This window comes from Chlamydotis macqueenii, chromosome 4 (genome assembly GCF_036417535.1).
Source record: "Chlamydotis macqueenii isolate bChlMac1 chromosome 4, bChlMac1.mat, whole genome shotgun sequence".
Classification (NCBI taxonomy): domain Eukaryota; kingdom Metazoa; phylum Chordata; class Aves; order Otidiformes; family Otididae; genus Chlamydotis; species Chlamydotis macqueenii.
Genome location: NC_141559.1, coordinates 56,721,012 through 56,733,912, shown reverse-complemented (window position 1 = coordinate 56,733,912; position 12,901 = coordinate 56,721,012). Strand labels below are relative to the sequence as shown.

Genomic DNA, 12,901 nt, shown 5'->3' with positions numbered 1-12,901 from the left:
GAGGTTATCTTGTTCCCTGTCTCATTCTCCTACTAGTTTTAGAAATAAATGAGTATTTTTCCCCGAGTCGAGTCTTTTTTGCTCGTGATGGTAACTTTAAGGATTTCTCCCCGTCCTTATCTCAAACCTCGAGCTGTTTTTCCTTATATCATCTCCCCCTGTTCTCTCGGAGGGTGGGGGGAGTGAGAGAGAGACTGCGTAGTCTGGTCCCGATTGGGGCTGAACTACGACAGCAGCTAAAGTAACTTTTAGGTTGTCTCTCCCTTCTTTGCTTTTAGAGATGTTATAGCCATGAAGATGATTCTTCCTGGTGTGACACATTCTCTCTAATCTGTGTATGATTTGCAGTGAGCCTACACAGGACGTCTTGCCTCAGAGTTTTTTCCATTGCTATTTTCATTAAAAACTGTAATCTAGAGCAAATCCTGACAGTTTCCTTCTTTTTAATGACACTGACTTCCTTTAAATGGTGGAAATTCCTTCCTAAACAGTGCAAATAATGAAGGACAGATCTGTAGAACAACATAATTGTGCTGATGACCCAACTTCCAAGCTACGTCTTTCAAGAAGTTTTTAGACTGACTCCAGTCAGATCCCTCAGACTGTTGCCAACATTAAGTGTGCTTCCACAGTGCACCTTTCACTCTAGTTTCATCCAAGAGGAATACAGTTCACCCATCTCCAGACTGCTCCAGAATATGAACCAAAGTACAGTCAGTGGAGACAATCAGATTCACTGGTCCAAACTAAACAGCTACTACAAGTGTACTTATCATGTAAGGTCTATAAATCAATTTCCATCTTTAGAATTACTGGGATTTTGCACTTCCTGACTTCAGTGAAATTATTCCAAATTTGTCCACAATAAGCAAAATACAAGTTTAAAGAAAGTTAATAGTATATATGTTACATCATTTACCATGTATGCAAAAGATGCAGAAACTCACCATATCAGTATCTGAAACAGGTCCAAAACTGGTCACGTAGATGTTAGTGAAGACTTCAGTAATACTATCTGAGATTAAAAAGAAAAAAAACAAGCAAACATTTTAAATTTATAGTTTTTCTTCAAACTCTCTGTGCAAAATTATGGGACATTTTGAACAAGTTTCTGCCCTCATTTACTTCTCCAAACCAGTATCCTATTGTAAATACTGGGGGTCTCTACCCCACTTAACACAGGGGTTATCAGATGAGAGTTTGTCCCACTGAGCAGTTCATTTCGGTTAAAGGACTATACAACCATCAGCAAGTACATACAATTTCCCATTTCTCCACTAGCAAAAATAATCACATGGTCTTGGACTTAACACGATAGCACAGTTCTAAACATGAAATGCCTTTATTGCAGAGGTGTTATCTTTATTGTTGCAGATAATTCCTATTAAAGCCTTTCTAGTTCAAGGCTGTTTTCTTCATCCTGAAAAGCTTTTTCAAAGCCAAAGACAAGAAAAAGCTTACAATGCAATTATTGACTACACCAAATGTAACACTCAACAGCATCTTACTTTTTAATTGGGTATGTTTTTAAGTGGCACATATTTTAACATCATAGTTCCTTCCCTTGATACACGATGCTCCTGATAAATTGTTGTGGTACTGTAAATACTATAAGAAAATGTTCTTCCTAATCATTGTAGTCAGAGAGCCATGAAATCAGAATATTAAATATTGTACTGCAGGGGAAAATAATTGCTGAGTTTTCTATCTTCAGTTTTCAACTAGGCTCAGAATGGAACAATATTCTCTAAGAGTGATAGCACATGCTCATAGGAAATCTCTTACAGCAGTTGCCAACTACCATCTGCATTCAAGACAGTCAACACAAGGAAATCTCTGCCTTAAAGTCAGTTGCTGGCTGGAAAAGAAATATTTGAATACAGCTAGCTGCAATTTACTCACCCCAGAATTTCCCATTCCTAAAAATAATACAGCTGCCTGTTATATGAGTGATACTGCTGTTATGATATCCATATTTAATCATTATTTAATATGGATAGTTAATAGTTTCTATGTTCCTAAAAGCTACCTTTTGACAAATATGTGGCATAAGGCATATTTTTACTTTTAATTGTATTGAGGCCAACAGTACAATCACTGCCCTCTATTGGGAGAAGCCAGCAGTGCTCACCCATGACAGGAGATGCTCCACCAGCCACCAGAGAAAGGCAAGACTGTTCCGTGAGCGGCTGCATGGGCAGCACTGTATTTTCAAAGGGATGTAGCTGCACCCAAAGCAGAGACGGGGTGATACAGTACTTTCAGAAAACTTCTGGAGTATGGGGAAGGCACATTCCTGCACTCTCATCTCATCTCTAAGGAAACTTGAATTTCCTTCTTCCTACGAACACTAGACAAGTACTTATTAGAATAGAGTTCTTTGTAAAGCTTTTGCTACCCAAAATAATTTTCTTTCCAGGACTGTGTCTGCTTTTTAAGCAAATTAATAAAGGTTGACTCTTACTATGTGTCAGTCCAAAAGTTCAAAAAGCACACTTCCCCTGCACGTCCTGAGAGATGTTCATTTGTGTGATAGAGACTTCTGTAATCCTATATGCAGCATCCATACACAAGCTGAGTTGATTTCTACCCCAAACAGCTTGCAAACCAATTTTAAGTCAGTGCACAATGAGAGATGCTGAGTCTGCACTGTTCTCAGTATTTAACAAGGACAAAGTATGGGCCTGGCTGAAGTATCACACAGAAACTATAGGTAACAGCTCAGAGGAGTAGTGACTGCATGTTGCCTGTGGGAGACTTTCCAGAAAAAAAAGATTAATCTCTCCAAATGGTTGCCTGGCACAGGCTGAGATGAAATGGAAAAGTGACAAGAGAGCTACTCTTCAGGGGGTAAAACTGTGCTGCAGGGACTAATTGTGAAATTTGGCCTGGTCTGTGAAATTTGGCCTGTACTATAATGTCAACACAAAATCTTAATTACAATTCCATGAAAAACGCTGGTATTACAAAAATATGATTGGCAATCAAGTATCCTGACAGCAGAGAACCAAGACTAATTTCAATTATACTGTATAATCTGAAGGAACACTACTATAGGCAACAAAGTCACTTGGCAAATCTTAATCTCTCCAAACACACTCCGCGAAGTGGTTGGAAGCATGGTGCTCTTGTAACCTCACCATATTGCTAGAGAAAATGGAAGAAAATAAGCTGAAATGTAATAAATCTATCTTGAATTATTCCTGTTACTATCTGCTAGTGTTAGCAGTCTGAGCCTTGTGTCTGCTTCTTCTTTGCTGGTTTACATAACGTTAGAATAAAGATTCCTCTGAATTACAAATTTGAACTCAGAGTTTCAGAATCAATGGCTATGAAAAGAAACAATTAATCCTCCTTTTTTACAACAAATACTGTAGTTATTGCTTTGAAAGAATGCATGCTCTTCAAATAAAGTCTTTATTAAAACATACCACTTTTTCCCACTAGTAACTTAGTGAAAACAATTCAGAGACACAAAGCACCATTTCAGATGGACTGTCTAATCAGAATTCATCCAGCAGGCACCGCAATTACAGGCTTTTTATAACTCACGTTCTGTCCAGAAAGCTCAAGTCATCACGCTTAGCCCATGGGAAATTCAAACAGTTCTGGATCATCAGTGCTTGTGCAAAAGCCAAAGAAAAGTACTCGGCTAAAAAATGTTCAATGCAACATGTATTCCTGTACAAATCTAGAGTCTACTTTTTCAAGAAAAATTAAGGACAAGTTTTTTCCACTAGAAGTATAAAATCGTTTTCTTCATTTGACAGGTAAACACATAAATAAATGCCTGATTTTCAAAAGTGCTTAAATCAATGGAGACCTAGTACTTCTGAAAAACAGTCTAGTTTTTAAAGAAGAACCCTCTGTTGTGAGCTGGGGTGGTTGACTCTTTTATACGTGTGAGCTCTTAAGTTATTCTGAATCACTGGCTTTGAAGTTTAAACAAAGAAACAGGAAAGGGTAAGGATATAGTTTCTATTTCTGATTTTTCTTTTACGGGAAAAAAAAAGTATCAGGCAAAGATGTAGAAATGTAGATGCCATCATCACATATAAAGTGCTCTGAAATTCAGTAAATTCTATTATAGCATCGTTTCTAACTTGCCTTGGTCATAAATGTTAAAAGAGAAGCCTTATCTGACAGCTTAGGTCAATTTCTCAGAAGATGGAAGCCAAAGGTAAACTGCCAAAAAAAGAGTCAAGAAAGTTAAGAATAAACTTCCTGTAGAAGTAGTAAAAGCAATAACTATTAAGATCGTGTTTCACACAGTTCTCAAGCACTAGTTTCTTCTGATTTCCTTTCTTGAACTATCATGATATCAATACTGAAAAAAAAATAAAAAATTAAGAAAAAGCAATAAATATACCAAATTGCAGAAGATTTATAGACCCTTATCTATCCTTAGCTGGAAGGTTTACCAGTTGCTTTAATTACATTTAGGATTTTACAAACATTAATTATAACAACATCTCTCTGAAGATAATAATCTTATTATCTTCTATTTTCCATACTTGGGAAGCTGAGGTAGAAGGATTAAATGAAGTGTAAGCAATGCGAAATACAGGTGTTTACCAAATCTGGCTTCAGCTGTCCGACATTAAGTATCCACATTGGAAAATGTCAACATCATTGACTTGTCAAAAACTAGGAGTTCAGAGTTTAGTAAGACCTGGTATCAGTGCTTTGGTCCATTCCATTATGTCATCTCTCCTGCTGCTGGGATACTCTTTCTGATGGTCTGAAGTCATGCTGACTTGTTCCTCAGTAGAAAAGCTGGTTCAGCTAAAGTAGGCTACTTCACAGAGAATTTGCAGTGGCTGAAGTCTAAATCAATCACAAGTTGCGTAATTGAGATGGTCAGAAAAGTTGGATGAAAAGGTTCCTCATCAGCATTTACTAATTTGTCAAAATTGGAAATTTCCACAGAGGCAATTCAATTTTTAATGAGTTCCTTTGGACTTCTGCCTGCCAGGTAGTTTTCAAAACTTCTCTGCTTTCTTTCAAATGTCCCTTCCCAGCTGCCTGCATCTCTGAAGGGGTACACAAGGTTCCAGTGCCTGCGACGTGGGGTAGCTAGACCTGTGAGCTCTCCCTTTCCTGGAGAATTACACAGGATTATTTTTCTTGAAACAAATTTTCTGAGCATTTTTCAAATTCGAGAATGATTTGTGTTTTGCTTATTCCTCCTCTCCTCTCATCAAAACAATCTCCAATCCTTTCTTCACAGCGAATAGGGCCAAAATAGGCATTGCTCATTGTAAGTATGTTTAAAAGAAGAGAAGAAAGGAGTGTGATCGCTGTGTAGTGTTCAGAGTGGACCTTCAGCAATTTTTTAAATTTTATTTGAATTTTCAGTCAATAAAACTGTAAATCTAGGATTTGGGCAGCTAAAATAAAAGCCAATATGTTTGAGGCAATCCAAAACCATCAAAAGTATTCTTAGTGGGACAGAGCTTTTAAAATATACATACACAGTTCTAACGCATAGCATGAAACAACTTCTTACAAACATTATTTTAAATGTAGAGTAAATAGTACTCAGGAGAACACTGCAAGGCTGTAATTGAAGGGTTGCTACAGCATGCAAAAAAAAAAAAGTGAAAATAAAATACTGCTCTTTAATTATGTTAACAAAAAAAATAAAAAGGAGGTCAAGTTGCAGTGCTGTGGGAGCCTTAACTGAGGATTTGTGTGGAAATGCTGTCAAAAGCTTGATGTTACTTTAATTATTTTGCTATAAAAAAATATTTAACTGGAATTGACATTGTTCTGACATTATAATATGGCCTCCAAGAGCATGCTTTGCAATGTTGCCCAAAGGCTTTGAAATTGCCATTCACAATACAAGCCAGAAATTGCACAGGTGAAACAGTAAGGGTCTTCATCCATCAAACACTGTTCCAACTCAATATGCTGCCCTTATGTGGCAAGCTCCTTAGTGTCTCTGTTGACAGCTGAAGACGCTCTCTGGCTGGCAGTGACTGGGGGACAGAGGAGGTCACGCAACGTGGAGTCGTAAGAGCAGCAAAATCCATAGGACTGCAGATATTTCAAAATACTATTCTGCCAGTTCTTCTTTATATTTGGGTTTTGTGCTTTATGTCGCAGTTTTATCTATCCAACTACTCAGCATCTTCATCCGTTACCCATTGTTACATTACAACATTTTTAAAGCCACATGTATGTACATAAATACACTTCTACTTTGTAAATTGAAGCCAACTGTGAGAAGAAACAAATTCACAATTCACTTCTCTCCTTGACATCAGCACTTCATTTCCAATAGCCTCACTCTATCCTCGATCTATTGGCAAAACAATTTCTTAACATGAGCCATTAGTAAATTTCTCTTTCAAATCTCCATCTCTAATGAAGCATACATAGAGTAAGCTCACCAGTAAGACCTAGTAATACCTGTAAGTGTTACTGTTAACAGTTGCTCTCTTGATTCACTTTGGTGCAAATGAGACCTGAATCTGGTGCTGTACTTCTCATGGTGTTGACTGAAACAAGAATATATTCTGGAGAAAATATTCTGGGGAAAGATACAGGAATTGACAGCCAGTAGGCTAACAGACCCCAATTGATCTCCCTCTGAAGAGCTTACATATACTAACAAACATTATATCATATACTAAATAGACAGCTCCATGTAAAGACTCTCAGAGACTCTCCAAAGGCCTACACAGAACTCATGAAGTTAGCCAATCCTGTAAAGCAATACCATATTCTTGAAATAAATACCATTATTTAGACTAATTGAATACCTGATCCTGTGTATAAGCCCATCCTTGAATTGGAATTTCTAGTTCAGAAGAGTAGTATTTCCTATTCTGAAATTGAATACAGCAAGTCTGAAATAGCAGGAAAATATAAACTTGAGGGAGAATTTACAGTAATACAAAATTTCAGCTAAAAGTTAAGCGTATCATTAGAGATGAGTGAGACTTTTTGACCATTAAAAAAACACACATTAACCTGGAGAAAATGTTTAGCTTAACTGTCAAATTCTTCTCTCTGTGATTTGGGAAAACATTTTCAGGTATGTTTTTAGCTGAGCTAAAGTCTTTTTTAGGTGTAGGTTACCCAGAAAATGTGCACAGAATGAAATGTAGGCATACCTGCTACTCAAGTAATGTGACATATCTCCACAGTCAGGTAATTACTCAGATTTGCCCTGTATGCAAAAGACGCCAGTGCAAACTGCAAGAGCACTGTTTCTAGCTAGCAAATGGAAATTAAAAATTTCTCTCTGTGCTGAGTGATACATTTAGTATGTTAGTAAGATAATTTTCACATGCATATGACAGATTTAGGGTTTAACTCTCACTCAAAAAGAAGAAAATAATACAGATCACATAGGCAAACTTTTTCTTCTCTTTCTCTCTCTACAGAGAGACATTTAATTTGCAAACCTGATTACTTCAGGCAACAAAATTACACACATTTCCAAAGGGTCCTATGAATGAAGAGCCTTGGTTACAAGTGCCATTTGAGGTGCAGTTTTAACTTTATTATAGGCTTCCCATGCAAGTTTGAGAAAGTCACTAAAGGGTAGGCCTAAAGACTGATTTTGGTGCACAATTATCTCTTTAAGTATATTGAATAAACCCCACAAAGTTATTTAAGCTCCAAGTTTCCACTTAAATCAATAAAAGTTAATCTGAATGTCTCTGTGGTCCAGATCATAATGACTACATTTTGCACTTATATTTGTCCGAATTCCCTTTAGTCCCAAATTCCTGTCTAACATTGTCAGTACCTAAAATTCCCTGGCTGCTTTTATTTCCACCTTAAGGCAAAAATATCCTGATGCTGCCAAGCAGCTTAAAGAACTGGCTCTCAGCCAAGTCCCAATGAGTTCCTCAAACTATAAATAATTACAAATTTACTGGGCCAGAAAGGCTTTGAGAGAGAAAGCAAGAAAACAAGCAAGAGTGATTCCACAGCCTAGCAGTACTCAAGGGATGTAGCAGACATAAATTGAAGTCTCTGCTCAATATCTAATTATTTACACAAAGCAGAACAATTCCTTCCAAAGACTGAGGAAGCGTGCCCTGTCTCAGAAAATTCACCTTTGTGGTCAAGACAGACCCTGACACACAGTGACTTGATTTTACGTCTCTGCTTTAAATCAGAGCATGCACTTGACAAGGGATGCTCTCTCTCACAAGTTTCCATCACCCCAGGCTATTAACTACTCTCATGGCTCTTTTTAGGAAAGGAGGAATGGCATGAGTTCTAGAGGGGGCACACCACTATGAAGAGATTAAATGGCAACTGCTAACGTTTTCGCACTCAAACTTAGATGTTTCACCTGTAAGAAAAGGCTTCAGCTGCATGTCTCTCCAGTATTTTTTAATCGGTTAGTTTGACAGATCCCCATTCAGTTTACCATCTTTATGAACTGTTTTGAGGTCAGTTAAAGCTATGCTCACACCATTTCTGAGGTGTGCCAACATGCCTAACTTTCCACAGATGCCACAAAGGAAACCTGGATGTTTGAAGCAATGAATGCTATTGTACATGGGGTCCTGAGAAGCAGGCACTGCCAAGTCTATGCCCTCTGTCTGTATGGGGTTGATTGGCCAAATACTGTGAACAGCTCTACAGTCCAGCAGTACAAAACATCACTCTCAATCTGTGCTCTGCTACATATGTAGATATTTCCACACAGTGAAACATCTTCAGTGGAAGAGCCCACTCTCCGAGAATGATCAAAAGCCCTGTGTCTAGTTAACAGACTTGGAAAGCAGGAGACATGAATTCAGATCCATTTCCAAATCAGGTAGAGAATAAATAAGATGTTTAAGCTAGAACTCATGTCATCCTTGATGACATCCATGGGCTGGTGCAGCCCATATCACTGGCTAGTGCTGCCCATATCACATCAAGCCAACCAAAACAACCAGCATCTGGCTTGAATCCTGTTGGTACTTAAACATGAGAGAGAGTTCAAAGCAACCCTTAATCACTTAATTGGTTCTTTGCATGGAGAAAAAGAAGAAATTTAGATTCTCTCGTCATTACTGTTTGGACTTCATAGACTTTTGACACCTCAAGCCAACATTTTGACAATTTCAGAGGTATCAACTGCGAAGTGGTTAAGACAGCAATTAACTATCTGGACATCTTTATTTTTTTCCTATATTTTAGGCAGAGTATTCCTCCAATTTACAGATTAATTTTAAAGATATTAATATAACATGGATGCTTTGGTTGTATAAACATTTGAGACAATTGAGTAATTATAAACAGCAGTCTCGACTGTGTTAAAATTAACAAAGGGAGAATAAAATGCAGAAAATAAGACAGAGTGAATTAAGTCATTGAGAAGGGCAATCTAAACATACAAGCAATATGAAATCTTTTCCCATAAATACAAACAATCACAAAATCCACGAAATCTCAATTTGTCCCCTTTTCATTACATCCTCTACACCAGGAAAAAAAAAAAAAAAGAAAAATAATTTAAAAGTATCCAGCTCTAAAATAAACAACAAATGTGAGTAACTTTTAGTTGGAGTTGCACAAAATGTTCAGTAGAAACATGAAAGTGAAAACATAGTTGAGTTTGGCAGAAAGAAATGCGGTCTTACTGAGGAGGGTTACTTAAAAAGGTTGAAGTAAAATGAACTTAGCTAACACACAATACATTTGGCAGCAAATCAGAACTACACGGCATTTAAATGAAAAATAAAACATCAGCATTAAACCTTATCCCTTTAGACACTACAGCTTCCATCAGGATGTATATAATAACCGGGCTGAATAACAAATAGAACTACTGCATTGTTTAGATCAACTGAATGAGCATGATAAAGCTAAAATGAACCAGACTGCTCCAACACCGTCTAAAGAATGAGACACAGGAAGACAAAGAGAACAAGAGCACTCAAACAAGTCTGGAAATGGAAGGGAGCACACTTTGATAAAAGTGGAGCAGTAATTATTTGGACCTAGCTGAACTGGTGTCATTACACAAGTAGGGATGACAAAGTTATTATTCCTGTGTAACCATATTTCCATCTAATCTGTTTAGAGGCTTGTGCTGTTAGAAAGGAAACCATAATAATGCAGGTCAGGCAGAACAATTCCCCAAATTATTTCAGATTTTAAAAACTTAAATTCAGAAGTCTTTCTCTCTTTTTTTTAAAATGTTTTATTTTATGACCTCGGCACTAAGAGCCATGGAACACCCTGTCACATTCTGCTGCATCACCCTTCTAGGCTAGTTTCAGCTTCATTGCTGTGCTTTATTCCAAGTCACAGCATCCTATTTGATACACTCATTGCACCAACCCCTCCTGTACACCAAAACATCTCCCCACAACAGAGTACCATATTTAGAAAGCAGCAGCTTCAGGTTTCTCTTCAGTCATGAAGTGGCCAAGTTTGGACTTCTTAGAATATGCCATTATTGCACAATACCTCCTCACTCACTTGATTTTAGTTGCTAGCTTATTTGCTTTTTCATCTCCTCTTATACAATGCTTTCTAAACAAGCCCACTCAGCCTAGATTTCTCCAGCTTAGATTTCAGGAGCCACTTTGGCTTATGCTGGTAACATGTCAACCTGCCAGTGAAAGTACAAGTTATGAGAGCTGGCTGTCCTTCAGTATTTTCCCACATTCCAAATATTTTTAAAAACCCAAATTCTCATAATACCCTGGAAAATCATGACAAGTCAAAGTCCTTCCCCACCAAGGACATGTGAAATGGCCGCAGAACTCACACTGGAGTGACCAAGGAACTGTGATAATACATACATAACACATACAGGATTTCACCCTTTGGCTACACACTGCTTTTTCTGTTGTCACAGTGCTTATTATCCTTGATAATTATTTAATGAAGATTTGAGTAGCATGCCAGAGCGCCCTGAAGTTAGAGAAAAAGCCTGCCCCTGGTGCTAGCCACCTTCAGAGAAAGCCTTGGAGAATGCCTGTCTCTATGGTCAGCCACGACAAAAAGAGTTGGAACCCTGGAGCTGACAGAAACCAGGATGAAGCTCTGGGAATGAGTCTTACTTGTTCTGTGGCAAACACTGTCACCAGAGGTCAGCATCTTCCCAAAGCCTGCTGCTACCAGAGCAAAGTATGAAATTCATATGTTCCCAAATTTCAAAGGCTGATGGAGCTCCTCTAGAGATCACCAGACTTAAGGAAGATTAATTTTCCTGTCCATGTATAGTGCCTGGTTACTATACTCCTGGATCGTACAGTCATTAAAAATGGAGCTACAGTTCTTTTATCTTTTGCTAGCCTTGTATTTTGCATTCAAGCATGACTGGAATCCATGGTAAAAAAAAAAAAAAGGTGGTGCATTCATTTAATAGAGCTGTGTATTACTTGGCACTCTTAATGCATTTTTTGCAGCAGGAGTCTCAAATATATTTTTAATAGGTAACGCTGTATGAAATTCTGTAAAAACATTTCAGAACATTGTGACACAGTCAAAAAAGCATTCTAATCCTTCTATGAAGCAACCAGTGGTTCCTATTTTAAGCTAGGTGAAATAACTATGAAGTACAGGAAATTCATGTTTATTCAGACTACTCTAATATTCTCAAAAAAGCTAGCATGGGCTTACTAAAATGAGGTGGAAGTTGTGTGTATATTAACACCCTAAATACCCAGGGTGCATAAGAACAGGAACACACACTTCTTCTTTACACTTCCCTGATCCCCACAGTTGCTGAAATGCAAGGAAAGGATGAATAGAGACATGAGTTTTGAGGCACAGCAAAAATTAGACTGGCTGCTTTTTTTTAATTCTTAACATTTTTTTATTTGGCAGGACAACCCATGGGATGGTCATGGATAAGAAGCTTCTTGCTAAACAGGAGTCTTGACAAACAACAAGTTCATGGCTTAACCCAACAGATTATCATATTAATACTTAAATTGAACAAGTACCACCCAAACAAGCAAAAAATAACATGGACAGTAATGGGGCAATCTTTTTTAAAATCTCATTTTAACATGTTACAGAGCTGTCAGTTACTCTTCTGTTATCTTGTTAATAATAACTAGAGGTCCCAGATTAAGGCTGTGGAATGTGCCTACAAGAAATGTACTGTAACACTCAAAAGTCCCACAGCTGAGTCACTTTAATGTCTCCAAGCTACTTTACTGATAGCAGTGTTTCCCAGAATCTCCTCTAAAACATACTCCCAGGATACTCCTAGAGTTTAGATTAAGCAGCCTCAAATTTGTCTTTTATGGTTGCCTGTGACAAGAGAATTCTCTGGTTGTCCATGGGACTTTCAGAACCCATCAGGCCTCTATGTGAAAGGCTACATATTTTGGGCAAGAATTGGCTTTTAATACTAAATTAACAGAGGGGTTTTTTTACAGGCAGAAAATACAAACCAGCATTTTTTTTTCTTTGAAGAAATGCCTATTACGAGTTTAACTAGAATCCAGCTGCTTAAAGTGCATATTCTTCTAAAAAGATACTATAGCTTTGTGAAAATGCAGACAGCATCTACCACATTGTTTTAAAACAATTGGTTATTTTATAAATAACTTATTAGGCAGTAGCAAACAAGATTGTCTGTTCATTTTTTTTATGGTCAACTAAAGACAAAATGTGTGGTAAAAAAAAATAAAAAAATTCTCTGACAGCTTTTAGCACCCAGCAGATGGAAAGGGATTATTAAGGATGTGACCATTCACTTATCTCAAACAATAGGCATTATATTTCTCCCTTCTCATCTTTATTTTTGTATTTATTTTTCCAGGAGGAAATATTTTCCCTTTTGTTCAGAAACTGCATGAGGCAATGCAGTACCAAGTTCACATTTAAAGATCTAATAGGAAGAAGTTGACTGTTTGGTATTAAATTAACACTATGGACAGTGATAAGGACAGTCCATGAAATGCCATGGCATGTC

The 12,901-nt window shown here is 37.4% G+C and overlaps 1 protein-coding gene across 2 annotated transcripts in view; it reads right to left on the bottom strand.

Annotated features, from left to right (window-relative positions):
• The window catches only part of GABRA2 (gamma-aminobutyric acid type A receptor subunit alpha2), a 59,724-nt gene that overhangs the window by 32,688 nt on the left and 14,135 nt on the right, over positions 1 to 12,901 (bottom strand). For both annotated transcript variants that reach the window (XM_086746827.1, XM_086746826.1), the window contains exon 4: positions 948 to 1,015. In XM_086746827.1, the coding sequence (XP_086602953.1) occupies positions 948 to 1,015 (68 nt within the window). The remainder of the gene's footprint in view (positions 1 to 947; positions 1,016 to 12,901) is intronic.